Consider the following 19,203-nt stretch of genomic DNA (forward strand, 5'->3'; position numbering starts at 1 on the left):
TCTTTAAAAAGCCAGATTTGGGAAGGTAAATCTGTTTCTCAAGGCCAAAAATAATTCTTCAAGCCATTGTTTCCCCCCAGCCATGCAGGTGACAGGGAGGTGTGTCCACGGTGTGGTTGAGAGACTGGTGGGTGAGGGGACAAGGTGGCCCAGCTCTGGAGGAGCCTCCAGGGGTGGAGTGGGGCCAGGTGAAAGGCACTGGCATGGGAAAGAGTGTTGTTATATAACCCGAGGGAGCTCTGGATGGTGGGCAGATGGAGACGGGAGGCGAGGAATCTGGAGACGGCAGTGAGTGTGGTTCAGCTTCCTCTTGGAGGGAGAGGGACAATGCATGGAAGGCAGGTGAGCCAAGACCCCAGGACCCCCTTTACAGGATGGGGAGGGAACCCCACCATGCCTCACGGCCTCTCCCACATCTTTCTGTCATGGCTCTGAGGGATACGATTGGAGGCTAGGTTGCCAGGTGTCCCAGAAGGTAGCACCAGGGACAGCCTTCTCCATGGGACTTGGGGAACAGAACTGTACCAAGCTGTAGGCCTACCGTCTTCACCTGCCATCTCGGAGAACTTTCCAGACACGAGCAGCCCCGGCCTCCATCTCACCAGGGGGGAGTGGAAAGCATGTGTTTACCTGATCTCTCTCACCCACACCCCATTCCTGATTACCCTGGTGGGTGAAGAGTGAAATAAAAATTAGCATGTTTATCCCACTTTTAAATTCTTTTAATGAGAACTCATTTACCCTCTCCCAATTTAAATTCGTAATAACGCCATAACCTTTCAGAGCTGATTATTACCTGCGTCTTCCCAGATCTTCCTAGTAAAGAGGCTTTCCCTCCAAATGCTCCTGAGCCTTCTTGGAACTCGACAATTTGTCGGGCAGTCAACAACATCTGGTGATCCCACACTGCGGCACTGCCCTGTGCTAGGTGCTCTCCCTAGGAGGGGAGGGAAAGGAATCCAGTCTCCTCTCTTCGGTGGCGGCTTCGGTTTCGTTAATTTGCCTTCAAGACTTTTGCTCGCTGTTCCACTCAGCACGGACCCTTCCCTGTGTCCCATTTCCTACCTGGGAGGCAATCACGGACTCACCCGCTTCTCTGCTCTCTCCTCCCATCTCCCAGGGGTCCCGGAACTAACTCCAAGCTGGTGTGCAAAGCCTCTGAGCAGTGGCCGGCCCAAGAGCTGGAGTCACCATGGCGGCAGGAGTGGCAGCCTGGCTGCCTTTTGCGCGGGCGGCGGCCATCGGGTGGATGCCAGTGGCCAACTGCCCCATGCCCCTCGCCCCTGCCGACAAGAACAAGCGGCAGGATGAACTGATCGTCCTCAACGTGAGCGGCCGGAGGTTCCAGACCTGGCGGACCACGCTGGAGCGCTACCCGGACACGCTGCTGGGCAGCACGGAGAAGGAGTTCTTCTTCAATGAGGACACCAAGGAGTACTTCTTTGACCGGGACCCAGAGGTGTTCCGGTGCGTCCTCAACTTCTACCGCACGGGGAAGCTGCACTACCCGCGCTACGAGTGCATCTCGGCCTACGACGATGAGCTGGCTTTCTATGGCATCCTCCCGGAGATCATCGGAGACTGCTGTTACGAGGAGTACAAGGACCGCAAGAGGGAGAACGCCGAGCGGCTCATGGACGACAACGACTCGGAGAACAACCAGGAGTCCATGCCTTCGCTCAGCTTCCGCCAGACCATGTGGCGGGCCTTCGAGAACCCGCACACCAGCACACTGGCCTTGGTCTTCTACTACGTGACTGGCTTCTTCATTGCCGTGTCGGTCATCACCAACGTGGTGGAGACGGTGCCGTGCGGCACGGTGCCCGGGAGCAAGGAGCTGCCCTGTGGAGAGCGCTACTCGGTGGCCTTCTTCTGCCTGGACACTGCCTGCGTCATGATCTTCACCGTGGAGTACCTCCTCCGGCTCTTCGCGGCGCCCAGCCGCTACCGCTTCATCCGCAGCGTCATGAGCATCATCGACGTGGTGGCCATCATGCCGTACTACATCGGCCTGGTCATGACCAACAATGAGGACGTGTCCGGTGCCTTTGTCACGCTCCGGGTCTTCCGCGTCTTCAGGATCTTCAAGTTCTCGCGCCACTCCCAGGGCTTGCGGATCCTGGGCTACACGCTCAAGAGCTGTGCCTCCGAACTCGGCTTTCTCCTCTTCTCCCTCACCATGGCCATCATCATCTTTGCCACTGTGATGTTTTACGCGGAGAAGGGCTCCTCTGCCAGCAAGTTCACGAGCATTCCTGCCTCTTTTTGGTACACCATTGTCACCATGACCACACTGGGGTAAGTCTGTGCCGGTAGACTGGAAGAGGGTGGAGGTTGGATGGGTGGGAAACCGTGGATGGCATCAGGACTGGGCAGAGGAGTGGGGAGTCGCTTGGCCAAGTTGTAGGAGCAAGGGGAGTTGCCTCATCAGAAGAGGAAGGCACACAAGTGATTTGTTTGGGGGTGGTAGCTTGCTCTGAATTGAGTTTTCTTTTGGGGGGAGGCATGCATTTTATACAACATGGAAAATCAAGCCGTCATTTGTCTTCTCAGCCATGTGTGCAGTGTGTTGTGGGGGGTGGGGTGAGTGGCTGTATTCTTACAAGCTTCCGTGCTTGTAAGGGCTGTCACTGAGAGAGAAACGGGGCAGCAGGTAGGAAGGAAGAAGGCCCTGAGGAGTTCTGTGAGTGTCGTAAGGAGGGTACACATTTCCATTAATCAGAAGACACCGAGAGCACTTCTGGATCCTTCTTGCATTTCTTTCTGTAATATATCTGCAGGCTATTTCTCTGTTGCCTTCTCTTCTCTGCTGCCACAGATGCTCAAGGGTTCAGTGGATCTGAGCAGACTTTCTCTAAGTGACTCTGAACTTGGGTTTTCTGCAAAGCGGGGCATCCGATTTGTTTTCTTCTCATGGAAGGAGTTGCAGTCTTGCTTCCTCAGCCCGACTCTGTGATTGAATGCCCCGGCCTACCTGGGCGACTCTGAGGTGGTCTGCACGGATCACGTGGTCAGACACAGAAGCAGCAATATCATCAGAGGGAGGGAGAGGCACTCAGCAAGGCTACGGGTGACTCTGTCTCTTCCATCTCCCCGAGGTCCCTTCTCCAGCTGAGGTCACAGAAATGTATTTATGGTGCTGGCATGCGAGCTTTCCATCAGAGGAAGGGGCTCAGGAAGGAGATTGCAATCTTCACCCTAACAGGATTAGAGCCAACGAAGGCAGCTTTATGGAGACATGTATTTCTTAGATTTCTTAGGGGTTTCTGCTTTGGGCGTTGCGAGTCACTGAGGCTAATGCAAAAATCCCTTTACAATTCATGTGCTGGGTCTGTATTTGCTTAGGCCAGGAAGCGTTATATTGCTGATGGAGAATTCATGAAGCTTTTTATTTGGTCTTTGACAATTCGGTTGGTGGCGTCCTGGTGATTCGATTTTTTTTTTTTCCTGGCCTGAAACCCTGCGGCACTGGTGTCGGTTTTTCCATAGTGCTGTGTGTGCTTATTGGGAATGACTGAGCAGGTGACGGGACCTTTTAAAATGATTACATTTGTCATTGTGCCACACGGGAGGGGGAGAGCAAGGGGTGTCATTGTCCATTTGTGGAGGCCATATTTGATGGGGGCATTCCCTTTGTCTCTTGTCGGTCTGACACAGGCCATCCTGCCCCTTCCTCTCCCTCCAGCACACACACAGTTCTTTGAACAGCTGCTCACGCCCGGAGTGGGTAAGAATGTCTGGTCATCTGACCTTGTCTCTTGGTTTAGGTGGCAGATGTGGGCTTCTTGGCACAGCAGGATATTTAGGGATAAAGTGGCTTGGGGGCTGGCCACCGTATCAAGAGAAAGAGACACATTTACCCCTTCTAGGCTGACCCTGCCCATCCCTTCACTCTCCTGAAGGCGACCTCACCCATGGCCAAGACCTCCCTGGCCATGCTCCCGATGTGGCTCTGACTATCCAGTGTCCTTAAGTGCCCTCTGATGGGGACTCATGACACCAGAGTGATGCCTCAGGACTGCCATGGGGAGAAAACAGGGCAGACAGATGGATGTCAGAGTTAAAATGGGATCGTTTCAGAAGAGATCGATGGAAACTTCAGTGGCCACCTGCCTATTACTTTTTATTATTAGTATAACAGCATGTGTGTGTGTCTACCATGTGTCAGCAGTGCGCTAAGCACTTTGCATACATTATCCCTTGAAGTCTTCACAGCAGTCCTGCAAGGTAGGAAAAATGCCATACAACTTTGAAGACACAGAAAGAAGGCGAGGCTTGGAGAGGTCAAGTAGATTTCTGTAGTCATACAGCTGAGAAGGGGCAGCGCTGGTTCTCCAAAACCAGCCTGACTGCCTCCAGTGCCCTTTCTCTGTCCACTCACCACTCCGCTTACACCCAGACTGTCGGGGACATAGGTGGAAGGCAGAGCCCCCCAGCGTTACTTCTTTTATATTATGGCCACGGAGTGTTAGTTTCTTCTAGTCATATCACTCTGCAAGAAAACATCAGTGCGGTGAGTACTACCGCCACTCTACTAGGCACACAGGGAATTTGTAAATAAAACCTCTGTCTCTGGCCAGTTTAAAGACTGCCTTTGAAATTAATGGCTGCTTTCCTAGCAAAAGGTGCTGTTTTACTGTCGCTGGGGAGACCACTGATTGCCTTTAGCATTCACCCTGTAGATCAAGGGGTGAGTTCAGTGTCAGGGGATGGACAATCTTGGCCTCATATTTACTTTCTGAGGGAGGAGAGAGGATGGCAGGGAGCAAGAGGCCTCTGCCAGAGAGTGAAAGCAAAGAGGGAGGAAAGGGCACCTGCATGGGAAGTAGCATGCTTCCCCTGACTGCTAGCCCTGTGGGCTCCTCTCCCTGCTCTTCTGCATGCGTCGAAACGTCTAGCCTCTGGGAGGGGAAACGAATGAGCAAGAAAAGAAGCCTTCAGGAGTGTCTCCCCTAACCTCAGATAAGTAATGGGACAGCAGGCTTTTTCTTCCCCTCTGCCCTGGCTGGTGTAGTCTAATGCTCGATTGGACTACTTTGACTTTGACCTGAATTGGCAGTTGGAACCATCACCAGGCTCACTGCTTGGCTATACATAGCAGGTGCTTGGCAAAACGCTTTTTAATGGATTGGTTGATGTGAATGGGGCGCCTATACCATTTGCCTGACCTGATACTGTTCTCAGTCCTTTCCAGACCTGCCTTTCCTCTTTCTAGGGTGGACCTAAGATTTGGGCTCTGTCCCAGCCCTGGGCCCTGGGGGCAGAGGAGGGCAGCCTTCGCTTGGTGTCTGGTCCATCTCCTGAGACACTCTGCATTGTGGGCATCTTCTTGTCCTTCTCAAAGGCCTTCCCAACTCGACCCTGGATGGTTCCTGTCCTGAACAGATTCACTGGCTAGTCGTAGGCTTAAACTGCTCCAGAAAACCCTTCTTTTTCTTACTGTCTGCTGGGATTTGAGCCCCCAAGTGGCTGTGGAATACCAAAGGCCAACATTCTGCCATAGTCCACATTCTGTACGGCTGCTTCCAACAACTCCCAACAGACACTTAGTTTTTCCCATCTCCACACCCTCCCTGCCCTGATTCTGCCCCAAGTTCCCGTTTCCATCTGGGAGAAACTTTCTTTAGCTTCTTTGCAGAGCAGGGCTGACCGACAGGCTGCAGGGCTGGGCCTAGGGCCGATGTGCCAAGTGGAGTTCACTCTTCCTTGCTCCAGTTCCCATCTCTGCCTGCTTTCCTAGGACTCACTGATGAGTTACTCAGGTGTCCTCCAGGGAGGGATCTCCTGGAACCAATTATTTCTGTTTATTTAATATCTCAAAATACCTTAAGCACATAGAACAATAACAGCCCATCTGCCACCAAGACCTGAGGATGGCTTTCCTTTGCACCTTCGTCTGCTGGTGGGGAAGACCCCCATGGCCAGTCCAGGTTTCCCTTATGCCCCCTTGACAGTTGAGCTCCCAGATGCACCATGAAAGGATTAATTTCAGTGCTCATAATTGATGCTATAAATAAAATCCTCAATTATCTCAGTTAACCGAGAGAAGGGATAACACAGAACTCCCAATATTAAATAAGACCAACACACCCAGTTTGTGAATGTATTCTATGTTGTAGATTTTTTTTTTTAAGCAGATTTTCCTTCTTAATTGTGTTTGACTTTGCTCAGCATCACGATTGGCCCAGACTGTCTGAGTCAGTCCGTGGGTGAAGCTCCAGTTCAGCGTGGGGAAGAGAGGATCGTGCACAAGGAAAGCGTCGCAAGAGAGCATCCATCAGGGCCGTCGAGGGCCAGATCCAAGACTGGATGGGATGAGGCTCTCTTGGCTGTCTTGGGGAGGGGGGGACGGGCTTGGGAAGGGCACAGAGCAGCATCGCTCCTGGTACGATGGCCTGCTGCTGCCTGCTTGGCTTGCTTATGTAATTGAGACTGCCAGCCTATCTGTCACCCCATGCCCCGAGATGAGAGAGCTTTTGACAGGGTCCAAAAATCCCTTTAATGAAAACAGAATCGATTTTTACTTCTTCCAAGCATGAAGCAGCCTCCAGGTGATTTGCATTTCCCTTTAAAACCTAATCCTGGAAGGGGCCTGACTGAGGTTTTGTGAGACTGGGGGCTGGCCCTGGACAATCAATACAGGCACACCACAGAATGGGGTACTTGGTCAGGCTGACCCCCTGACCCAGTGCCAGAAGTGGGGACAATCTGGGATCTGGTTAACCCTTCAGTTCCCAAGATTCTGACTGCACCTTCTTTCACTGCCTCGAGGCCCACCAACCCTCTTCCCAACTCCCAATTGCCTTGGCCTGGGACCCTGGCCAGCCATATCTACCTGGGTGGTGGTGTGACCCTGCCCAGGGGGATCTGGTCATAGCATGCTTACTGGGAAGGAATGACCCCATGCTCTTTTCTTGGTTTGACACTTCTTACCCAACAGTTCTCTGGTGCTGCAGTTCCCAAGAGAAGATACAGACCCACATCTTGACAAGAAATCTTGTATTCATTCCATGTTTATTGAGTGCCTACTGTGTCCCTACTGTCTGAGAATACAAAGCGCTATGATTGCACCCCAGCCTAGCATCAGGTCCAGACAGAATGAATTGAATGAGACTCACTGCTTTTCCTTTGAGCCAAACCAGGAGATGGTAGGTAGAACAGTGGACCAAAGGTCAGAAAAAGAGGACTTTATGCATACGCTTCCTGCCACTCCAGAGATTGCCTCCCATCTGCTCTGTGTCTGGCCAACTCCCATCATCCTTCAAAACTCAGGCCCACACCATCTCCTCCAGGAGGCCTTCTTGCCACCCCTGCTACCAGGGTGTCCTAGGTACCCGTCCTCTTCCTTCCCATTGTGGCCTTACGTACCTCTGTCTTGTCGGCTGCTGTATTTTATTAACTTTATCTGCGTATGTGTCTCTCTCGCAGGATGTGAGCTCTTCAAGGGCAGATCTCTGTATTCCAGAGATCATTGAATGGCCCGTGCCTAGCTCAGGGTCTCACTAGATATCTGTTCAACCAAACAGGTTAGTAGCCCAGCTTACCTCTCTTCAGTTTTCTCATCTGCTAACCATCCCCTGGCCGTTTTAAGAACTGGTTGGAAGTGCTGTCAGAATGTTAGCCATATTGTCATCTCAGACAAATCTCCATTTGTGGGCAGGTTGGAGATGGGGAGGCCAAGCAGGGCGTTCTCTGGTTCTGACGTCAACCTTAGCACAGTTGGGCCTTTCTTGCACAGGAAGCTGAAACCCTTCTCCTTCACCGTTTTTGGGCTGCGTGGCCATGCCTCCCACTGCAGACTCTGGGGTCAGGGAGGAGCAGAAAGGGAGCCATAGATAAGCACCCCCATCCATGAAATTTTCCTCCATCCAGTTATTTCTGCAGCACATATTTATTGAGTAGTCACTAGGCAATAGGAATACAGAAGCCAAGACAATAGTCTGTGATGTCATGGAGCTTACGTTCTAGTGGAGGAGCCCAGACGGTAGATACATAAACAAATCCATTCTATCAGGCAGCAGTTCATGCTACAGAGACAAATAAATCATGGTGCGATCAACAGGGAGTAATGAATATGGGAAGGTGGTAGAGCCAGGGAGAGTTGCTATTTTACATGAGGAGCGCAGGTGATACTTGAGCAGAGACCTGAAGGAATGTGGGCAGCTTAGGGAAGAGCATTCCAGGCCAAGAGAACAACAAATGAATGCAAAGGCCATCAGGCAGGAGAGGCCTTGGTGCTATTCTTGGAAGAGCTAGATGGTCTTGATGGTCAAGCTGCAAGAGCAGAGCCCGGGTATAGGAGGTCACTGGGGAAACAGCTCATGCAGGGCCCTCGCGACCAAAGACTTGGCCCTTTGCCCTTTACCCTGCCTGGAATGGGAAGCCACTGGAGGGTGCTGAGTAGGTCTCACTTAAGTTTGAAAAGGATTATTCGGGGGGCAGCTGGGTGGCTTAGTTGGTTAAGCGTCTGACTTCAGCTCAGGTCATGATCTCACGGTTTATGAGTTTGAGCCCGCATCGGGCTCTGCACTGGCAGTGCAGAGCCTGCTTGGGATTCTCTCTCTCTCTCTCTCTCTCTCTCTCTCTCTCTCTCCCTCTCTCTCTCTCTCTCTCTCTCTCCCCCCCCCCTTCCGCTTGCATGGATGTGCTCTCTCTCTTCAAAATAAATAAGTAAACTTAAAAAAAAAATGAAAAGGATCACTGTGGCTGCTGGGGAGTGAATGCTTTGTAGGGGGAGAAGCTACCATCATAGTCCAGGCAGCAGATGATGGCGGCTGGGCCAAGGGTGCTGGCGGCGGGGAGGGGAGAGCTGAGACATTCTGCATGTACGTGAAGGCAGGGGCAACAGGAAGCCATGCTGGTCCTGCTTCTACCGCACCAGCGCCAAAACCTCCCATAGTAAAAAGCCAAAAGCTCCCGTAGCAAGCACTGGCCCAGGAAGATATGCTCCTCAAGAATTTCCTCACCCCTGGGAGAAGCATTTCACAAGAAGGCATGAACCAAGCACCTGCCAAGGACTGGACACCCTCTCACCACCATGGGGGACAGTCTTGGCTCAGAAACAGAAACAGGTGACTCAGAAAGTCAGTGGTTGTGAGAGCGGCTGAAACAGAGAGGCGGGCAGGCGATCAGGGCTGCAGATGGGGGACAGGTGGATTCACACGGGTAGGATATAGGAGACTTTGGGTGCTTCACACTGGAACGTTACGTTAGGTTGGTTTTCCAGTCCAGCAATTCAAACTGCTGCAGTTTTTGGAAAGGGATTTTCGGGCTGGTGCCCATTTCACAGCTCTCCTCCTCAGTCTCTCAAAATCAATCTCAATCTCTCTCTCTCCCTTTCTCTGTTTGGTTTTGTTTGGGTTTCCCTCTTTAAACATACCCGTAAACACAAACTTGATTCTTCCTGAGGAATAGCAATTATTCTGCCGGAAAATAGTGTAAATAAAAGGCAGGCTGGCCCTCCCTCCCCTCAGGGGAGGGGCAGAAGCCCTCAGTAACTACTAGAGCATTTTTGTCTCTCTCATCCAGTGGGGGAGCTCCTGTTCTGGGGCCCAACAGGGCTCTTGTGCACATGCTGTCATGACTGGAAGGCCCCCCTTCCCCTTCCCCAGGCAGGGAGAGGAGCAGAGACTTCGCTGTGAGTCTCCTGGCCCCTGGACACAACCAATCCCTTCCAAGAAGCTGACACCTGTACTCCAGTCGTCAGTGTTCATCCTCTGATGCTATCCAAGCAGTTTTTCTTTCTTTCTTTCTTTTTATTTATTTATTTATTTTTTGGAAGTAGGGACCAGTCCCCCGGCAATCTCTTTTGGAAGAGGTGTTCTATAGTGACCTCAGACCAACTTCCAATGAGGACCTGTTTGTGACAAGGAGGAAGGAGTTACCGCAATGCCTCGGAGCACGCAGAGTTCTCAGCCAGAAGGCTCAGATACCATGCCCTCCAGGTTGAGTCCAGGGCTGGTGCCTCTGTCCAGTTTGCATCCAGGCCAGAACAGAGGCCCAGCCTCCCCCTCCCTCCACCCAGCACAATGCAAATGATGGGTGAGTGGGAAGGTGGGGGACAGGGAGGGAAGACAGCTCAGCCTTTGCTGACCACAACTGGATGGAGGAAGATTGCATCTCGCTCATGTAATCATATTCCGGGTGTCAGGACTGGAATGAGTGTCATTAAACTGAATCAGAAAAATCGTTTTAATATAAGTGCCACCTCACACACAAGCTAGTTGATGGAGAGATGGATGAGGCTGGGGACGCCTCCTTTGTAATGTGATGCTGTAAAATCCCATCACCTTCATTATTTCCCACGGAGCCAACGCATCATAATACCCATGAGCGGCAGAACAGCTTGAATTTAATATACAGAAAGTCCAATCAAACAATAAATGGATGGAACTATATAAAGAAACCATTTTCTGGGAGGCTGGCTCCATTCTCTGGGACTCAGCTCCCTGACACATGAAATGTGCATCAATTTTCCCCAACTCATGCAGCTGCCGAATCACCACATGTGATATTTGTTTGCTTCCAAAGTGGAAGCGGGGAACTCTCCCCCCCTACATTATCTGGCTATCGATGCAAAATTGCAAATCTCATTTTCTTTGATTTGCGTCCAGTGGTTCCCGGTGGCACAGCGAAGGCACCATCCCAATGCCAGCCAGACTGGAAGCACAGCCCCCCTCCGTCCCAGGACCTTACTCAGTCCCAGTGACACTTTGTCGTCGTCCTTAAACAAAAATCTGGACACCGGATTCGGGACACCAGACTGGGCTGCCGGGGGGCTGGGATGTCTCCACCCTTGCAGTCATCTGAGAGAAACTGGCCAAAGCCCTCACCGTGCTGACACACGCCGTGTGCCTGTGACGCTGGGACCGTCCGGCCTTGCCTTGGGGTTGTGCGGAGCAGACGTTCCGTCCCAGGCTGGACCCGGCCACCAGCATGTCTTCTTTCCTTCTGTCCCTCTTACCCTCTTTCCTTCTTTCCTTCTGTCCCTCTTACCCAGCCGGCCATCCGGACTGTGGAGGCAGATATCAACCTGACTGGCCACGCAGGGTTGAAAAGGCAAATCAGCTCCGTGACGGCTACACAATACATATCAAAGACTGAAGGCGATAATGTTTTTATGCTTCTGGTGGGAGATTCTCTCCAGCACTGTCTCCAGTGTCATGGGTAACTTAGGGTTCACCATAATTACAGGCTTATAGCTGCTGAGAAGTATCATTAGTTTATTTTTACTTCTTCCTGGCCGCACCTACTTAAGCAGAAAAAATAAGTAGAATTTAAACGAAATGACACTAAAACCACAGACAGCACGCATCTTGATTCAACCCAGCAGATATCCTTGAGCACCTAGTATTTGTGGCACACCCTGTTAGGCAGTGTTGGGGAACTAGAAATAACTAAGACCTCGCTCCTGTCCTAAGAAGTTGATGATACAGCGGGGGATTTGAGTGTGTTTATGAGCAGACAGGCAAGGATGGGGCATGTTCTGGAGTGATGGGGAAGTATTTGGCACGGAATGCTTAATAAATATTTGCTGATGAATGAGTGACTGGCTTCATGGAAAAGGTGACATTTCAGCTAGACCAACAACAGTGGGTAGGATTTTGAGATGCGGAAATGGGAAATCCAAGTAAATTGCAAAAGGGCACGGTGCTCGGGAGCTTACCCAGTGCGCTGGTTTGCTAGTGTTTAGGGTATATGAGGGAAATGGCTAGAGATAAGCAGGAATAAAAGGCTTGCTGGAGACACAGAGGACCTCAAATATTAGGCTAAGGTATTTATCTGGGAGGCATTAGGGAGCCACTAACGGCGTTCCGGTGTCGCGGTGATTAGGAAGATCTGAAGCCATCTTCTGGTTGAATGTTAGAGGGGGCCCTTGCCCACTGTGCGGCCAGCCAGCAGTCTGATCCAGGAAAGAGGTGAGGAAGGCCTGACGTGGGATGGTTGCGGTGGAAAGGGACAGAAAGAGGTAGAGTGGAAAGACATTCAGGAGAAGAGAAGTCAAAAGTAACTCTGGAATTATGACGCCAGGTGATCAGAGATGGGGAGGCGGCACACGTCACAGGAGGAACGGTTTGGCAGGAGGGCAAGGGAGGGTAGAGACACTAAACTTGGCTTTGGACCTTCTGTACTTGCGTTGACTCTGGGCAGCCTTGAGGCCGCCGGCAGGGTGGTGGGAAGGTGGGTCTAGAGCTTAACACAGAGAAGGGGGCCAGGCCAGCAAGGCAGTTTTGGAATGGGGTGAGGCAGGGAATCGATGAGATTACCAAAGAAAACCGAAGGGAAGGAGGAGGAGAGGCTCCACTTCTCTGGCACCCTGCCCCCTTCAGAAATGTGGAAGCCATCCGTGAATGGTTTCCAGGACGCCTCCATTCAGCCTCTGTCCTTGGCCTGTGGCTGTTCCCTGTCATACTGTATTTCTGCTGGGGCCAAAAGGTCATATTGGTTTTCTGAGTCAAATAAGGTTTTCTTTGAATCTCCTACAATGATAATTAAATAAACAGTGCTGACCCAGGAAGGCAGAATTGGCTTATGGGCTTTGCTAAAAATAAATAAATAAATAAAAGGATCCTCACATTGGCATGTGGATAGGATAGGTGAGGTCTGAATGGTCACAGAGCAACAGCCGTCTGTGCCTGGCCCAGGGCGGTGCTAACTGGGAGTGCCACAGCCTCTGCGGACAGCTCTGTCCTGGTCCCTGAAGTGCCAGACCCCTGAGCAGAGCCTCTGGGGACTAAAGACACTGCCAGTACTCCTCCTCCCCCTCTTCTTCTCTGAGAGAAATGTCAGACACACTCCTGGCCTCCCTGGGAACCTCCTCTGGCCTGGCTCCTCCTGGAGACACCTGTCTGGGGCCCGTGGTCAGCAACTGGCCAAGTCATGGCTCAGTGATTTAGCAAACATTCACCGAGCCCTGGCTGTGAGCAAGACTCAGTCGAGGTTGACTGGAGAGGCTGTGAAGAGAAACCGGGGCGAGGACTACATCCTGTGGGGTGGGTGCTGGGCTCCCATTCTGTATATGAGAAGACCGAGGCTCCGAGGGTGTAGGGAACTTGCCCCACTGAGGTCTTCTGACTCCTTTAGAGTCCACTGTTTCTTAAAGAGCTTCAGTCCTGGAACGGAGATGCCCTGTGGGCACAGAGCTGTGTTTCTGGGTTCAGCAAGGTAAGAGGTATGAGTGAAGGGTAGTAAAGTGTGAGGGGAAGGTGGAGGAGGCAGGAATCAAAACGCCTTCTCGGAGGAGGTGGCATTTCAGCTGTAGTGGAAAAGTTAAATGTGCTCGTTCCTTATTTATTCAGCAAATATTGTGGGTCTACATGTGCCAGGCTGCGTGCTGGGGGCTGAGGAGGTACTCATGAACTGAACGGCCAAATTCTCGCCGGAGCAGCAGACAATAAACAAGTGAATGTATAAAATGAGAATGTAAGGTTGACATAAAAGCCAGGAAAAAAGAGAGAAAGCTGGTAAGGGGAGAGAGAGGGAGGGCATCGGCTGGACTGGGGTGAGGGTTCAGAGGAACAGCCCCTCTAGCCTCCCTCCAGGTGGAAGTGCCGTCCACGGTTGGTCAGGCGTCGGAGAGAGGCTGACCCCAGGACAGACATGACAATTTAACAGCTATGTTGGAACCTCGTTAGGGTTGCTGTCCAGAAAGTGGAGAAGCAGCTGTTTGCCATCCTTGCTGAAGACTGAGTGAGTAGAGATAGGCTCACCCTGACATGTAAAGGGCTACTGTCCCTCATTATCAACAACCACAGCAACAACAACAATAATAGCTTCTACGGTGTTCCAGGTACTGTGCTAAATATAAATTGTTTATATGCATTTCCTCATTTACCTCCCCCATTAGTCATATGAGAGGGAGAGATCACTGTTTTCTATGTTTTTTATTATTTAAAAAAAATTTTATTTTAATGTTTATTTTTGAGAGAGACAGAGCATGAGTGGGGGAGGGGCAGAGAGAGAGAGAGAGAGGGAGAGAGAGAGAGAGAGAGAGAGAGAATCCAAAGCAGGCTCCAGGCTCTGAGCTGTCAGCACAGAGCCCAATGCGGGGTTCGAACTCATAGACTGTGAGATCCTGACCTGAGGTGACATTGGAGGCTTAACTGACTGAGCCACCCAAGGCACCCTTGTTTTCTGTTTTAAAGCTGAGGAAACAGAGGCTTGCTCAGAGCCTACTGCTGATAAATGGAGAGGCTGGGGTTACAAGGTACACTGGTCTGACCTGCACGGGCACCTACCCTATCCCTAGGGACCCAGATTTCCACCCTTGGAGAGGCCTTTGGGGGAAATCTCCTTCCGCAGCCTCTGTCTTGGGCAGAGGGAGGGGAGGACACCATGTCCCCAGTGTGCTAATGTGCCTGTACCAACTCTTAGGCCTGTTGGCAAAGGTCATGAGCATTAGGAGTGGACACAGGATGGTGAAGAAGGACAGATCAGAGTCACTGGAGACAAGGCCAGTGGGGATTAAGCTCCTCTGGGCCCCCAGAGACATGACCGCAGGGGACAGGCAGGGGACGAGGTCACCAACAGGCACAGTGCGTCCTGGTGAAGGGGGGACAAAAAAGGAGATAGGAAATTTTAGTGTAGTAGTAGAGTCTGTGCAAAAAAAAAAAAAAAAAAAAAAAAAAAAACTAAGGAAGAGGAAAAGTTGTAAATATGCATACTATGTAAATATCGTATGTAAATTTCTTTTAGAATAACTTTCAAATCTCGTGCCATCTTCCTCTCTGGAGAGATTCTGGTCCCAGGTGGCTTTGTTGCCTTGTCCTCCATCTGGGTGTTGGCAACATCCCCACCCTCCCCTCAGCAGGCCTCTGGGCATAACAGCTTTTCAGGGGTCCCTCCCAGCGCCCTGGAGAGACGGCAGGCCCAGGTCAGGCACCAGAGAGCTGGAGGCCAGCCTCACGTGTGGGAGTGATGGGAAGCAGCTCTGACAGGGCCTCTCAGAGGCCCTGTCAGAGCCCGGTGACAGAGGGCAGGCTGGCCCTGTCCATCGCGTCCGCCCCCCACTCTAGGTCCTGCCCACTGCTGATGGGGCAGGTAAGGGGTAGGATGAGAAGTCTCCTGGGGACCTAGGGAATGTCACCCCATGCACGCATGGGTCACAGGTGTTACCTCGTACCCACCCTCAGTGAGGAATCACAGTACAAGTGTGACTCTTTCTTCATGAGCGGTGACCCTCACTCCTCCTCTAGCTGTCTATCCTGACGGCTGGTGTTGGACATTTTCAGCTTTTTCATGCCACACGAGAGAGGAACTAGAGTAATTTGCCATGTGTGACCTTACATTCGTTTTTCTTCTGTCCCTTCTTCCTCAACCTGTTTCTCTTCTGCGTCCAGAAGCTGCTAGAAGTTCTCCCCAGAGTTTTGTATCTTGAGGGCATGTGTCTTTGGAGCCAAAGCCCCCTCGTCTCCCTCTCCTCCCTCCCCTCTCCAGCAGAAGCTTCTCTCTCCGGGCTAGGAAAAGGGCATTGTGTCGATTAATAAAACATTTTTCTGCAGTCCGATTGCCATGCTCAGAGTTTGGGCAGGGCTTAGAGATGATGAAGCATTATGCCCACCCCCACCCCACACATTGTGTTTGACTTTCTTGATATTTCCATGTAAGGTCAGCTTCTCATCTGAAGAGCAGAAAGCCGCTGCGTTCATGCTCTGAGTCAGGTGTTTTACGCCTGGGCTGGCCCACGTGGGTTGCCCGAATCCTTTGGCTGGGGAGGGCTCCCTAGGACAATTAGGAGCCAGGAGATGTGGGTTGAGGGGCCAGTTTTGGCAGGCTGTGTGACCTTGGGCAAGCTACTGTCTCTCTCTGGTGCTCAGCATTCTCTACTGAATGATGGACTGAACTTAGTAGTTTTCACCTCCTAGCCAGTTCCACAAGCTGTAAGTCTCTCACTCTTCAAGGAAAAACTGATCTTTAGTCCAGCAGCCTAGAGGATCCATAGCCTGTGGATGGCAAGGCACTGGGGACCTTCCCATTTCCCTCTCTTCACCTCCAAAGAAGAAAAAGTTAAAAGAGTCCCTGGCCAAAGTGGCCACAGAAAGGCAAGTCTGTAGGAGGGCCTGGGAGGTCCTGCTTGGAGACTCCCCCAGAAAGCTCCAGGATGCCTGATGGTGAGCCAGGACGACAGGGTCAAGGTCAGCAGCCTGCAGCCACATAATACTGTGTTTGGAGACAGCAGGGAATTGTGGATTCAGCCCCAGGGCTCCTCTGCGCGGGCTGGATGAGGGGAAGGCATAAGATGTTAACCCTGGGACCGTCAGACAGCCACCTGAGGCACACAAGTCTTGGGTTTAGAAAGAGTCCAGTTTGCTATCCCGCTTCACAGCTGGACTCCCCTCAACAACTCCCAGCAGATGGTAACAGGTCTGCCTGAACATTCAGGGATGGATGCTAACCCTTTTGGCCAGAGCGCATTCCATGTAGGAGAGGGCCAGTCCCTCTTCTGTGTATTGAGCCCAAGCCTGCTTCCTCTACACCCCAAAAGGGTGAGAGATTTAAGAACCCAGAAGGTTTTGGGGCACCTGGGTGGCTCTGTCAGTTAAGTGTCCAACTTCAGCTCAGGTCATGATCTCACGGTTTGTAGGTTCGATCCCCGCGTCAGGCTGTGTGCTGACAGCTCAGAGCCTGGAGTCGGCTTAGGGTTCTGTGTCTCCCTCTCTCTGTGCCCCTCCCCTGCTCATGCTCTGTCTCTTTCTCTCAAAAATAAATAAATATTAAAAAACTTTTTTTTAAAAGAGCCCAGAAGGTTCTGTTAAGGAAACCATTCTGCCAGGCAAGTGTACTTATGGTCAAGGAAGTTACTAGGGGACTCGGTGGCAAGAAGACCCTGGGACATTAGTCCTGGCACAGCCTTAAGGTGACCCAGGTCCAGCCCTGGTACCTCCTAGCCCTTCAGGGAATGGAAGCTTGAAGAGCGAATGAACTCCAAACCAGGCCCTTTGGGGTGAATAGTCAAGGGCCTACACAGCACTGATGGGTGGATTCTGAGGCCGGTGGAGCCCCCATCCTTCTACAGTCTCCCATCACCCCATCTCTACTGACACCTCCACCAGGGGCTGGTTTCTTGCTTGTCCCACCCCATCCTATTATCCCATTGGTCTGGAAATGACCCTCCGTTCTCCACTCTCATTATTTTATTACATGAGCTCCCCACAGGAACGCAAGAGAATCTGTATATTGCTAGAAGCATTCGTGTGGGCAGCGTGGCTTACATTACCTTGAGGTATTTGAATGAAACTAACCGTTTAATGCTCACAGAGGGCCGGGGAGAGGGTGAGCAGTGAGTGGGCTCTCTCTGGCTGTGAGCATGTCACGGGCTTTCTTTCCAATGTGCACAGAGGACAGGGACTAAGGAGCGGGCAGCAGGTGGTGGCGGTGAAGGGGAAGCTTGGTGGACATGGGCCAGCTTCGTGAGTCTTCTCCTAGGGAGGCTCTCTGCCTTCTGTCAGCACCATCTGAAAGCCTGGGTAAACAGCCCCATCTGCACAGGGAGCCCCTGCTCCTCCCAGGCAGGCACTGTGGTCCCAGACCCCGGCTCCCAGCAGAGGGCCTGGCACACAGAAGGGGCTCCGTTGTCAGGTCCTGGCCCATCCCTTTCTCTTCACGTCCTGCCAGTTTATTTCAGACAGTGAGAGGAACCTACACATGTGGGTGTCAAGAAAAAATGACAGCCGAAACTTGAAACCAAGTAAGACTGGCCCGTGAGTCAGGTGCAGGGTTTGTGCATTTCAGGGCACAAGGTGAAGGAGGATGTCCCCAAATTTAGGGTGGGGTGTGTAGCTCCGGAACCTTTCCTATCCAGATGGGGCAGGGACACAGAGATCATCAGATCTATTCGACCTGGAGATGCCACGGAAGAGACAGGACATGTAGGAGTGTGTATGTCATGTGAAGAAGTTGGCTTGGAGAGCTAGAAAGGGCAAGTTGTTCCGGATAAAAGACGAAAGTTGTAGGAGAGACTCAGAAACAGGCACTATGCTCATGAGGTTGTGTGTGTGTGTGTGTGTGTGTGTGTGTGTGTGTGTGCGCGCACGCACGTGTGTGCACACACATGTCTGACGACCTGGCAGCAAAGAGGGGTGCATAGGAAGGAGGTTTTCAGTGTAACCCTAGGCTCTTGATGGCACTGGGGAACCTCTTTTTGCCATCTCGAGTGCCTCCAATTCTTGGAAGGTTGGCCTACTGAGAGGTGACCTTTGTCCCTAGCAGAAGCATCATCCTGAGTCAGGCCTAGGGCTTCTGGCACTCACATGAGCCCCTCACCCACCCATCCCTCTTTCCCAGAGAGTGATTCTGTACCTGGGGAATTCAGAGAGAATTGATGGGGATCTTGTCTTTATGAATTTGACTACTCTAGGGAACTCATGTGAATGAAGATGTTAGGTCTTTTACTTTAAAAAATTATGAAATATATCAAACATACAAGGGAAAAAAAATCTTACCATCTCTCAGGCAGCATCTGTAAAACTCCCTTCTGCCCACAGATGTGAGTGCCTTTTATGGGAGTGGCAGGATTATTTAATAAAACTCATGTTATAGGATAAGGGCAACTTTATTTTAAGGGGGGTGGGGCTTGTATATATACAAAGGTATGTATGTTCTATTGTAAAAAAAAAAAAGTTAAAAACCTTTTTTCTTCATGTTAATTGTTTAAAACTAAACCAGAGACTAGAGACCAGCTTGTTTACCATTAAACCTGAACCTGAGAGATTCCGTAGACCTTGAATTTGTAGTCCTGTTTCCACAAAAATGTGTTGGGAGTGGGAGTGGAAACCACAAGCCTCTGACTGCAGACGCGATTTGCATCTGTCAATGTCAGTGTCCTTTATTCATTCAACAAACATTCCTGTTGTGTTGACCATTTGTGCTCTAAAGGTGATGGGAAGCTCGCCAGGTGAGGTCATCAGGTCCAGAAAATGAATCAGATGAACTGCAGTGACACCTGTCATCTTGCTCGTTGGCAGAGTTAAGGACTATGCACTTTGGGCGATGGGGGCAAGGTGAAGGCAGAAGCTGTCTCTGATGATCCAGCCCTGAGGGATTCCCCTCCAGGCGGCGCTGGCCCCACCCTGGCAGGGGCATGGCAGGGACCATAGCCCCTTCACTTCCCGACTGTGTAAGAGCAGGAGCCAATTCTCTCCTTCTTCCATTTGTTGTGTCTACCTCCTCATGACAACTAGAATTTCAACAATATAAACTTGGCTT

General features: G+C 51.4%; 1 protein-coding gene across 1 annotated transcript; it reads left to right on the forward strand.

Annotated features, from left to right (window-relative positions):
• Nucleotides 1–758: 758 nt before the first annotated feature.
• KCND3 (potassium voltage-gated channel subfamily D member 3) lies at nucleotides 759–3,440 on the forward strand. The gene has a single exon (XM_049616563.1). The coding sequence runs from the start codon at nucleotides 1,193–1,195 to the stop codon at nucleotides 2,300–2,302; it is 1,110 nt and encodes a 369-aa protein (XP_049472520.1). The 5' UTR covers nucleotides 759–1,192; the 3' UTR covers nucleotides 2,303–3,440.
• The last annotated feature ends 15,763 nt before the right edge of the window (nucleotides 3,441–19,203 follow it).

Source organism: Panthera uncia (genome assembly GCF_023721935.1).
Source record: "Panthera uncia isolate 11264 chromosome C1 unlocalized genomic scaffold, Puncia_PCG_1.0 HiC_scaffold_4, whole genome shotgun sequence".
NCBI classification, from domain to species: domain Eukaryota; kingdom Metazoa; phylum Chordata; class Mammalia; order Carnivora; family Felidae; genus Panthera; species Panthera uncia.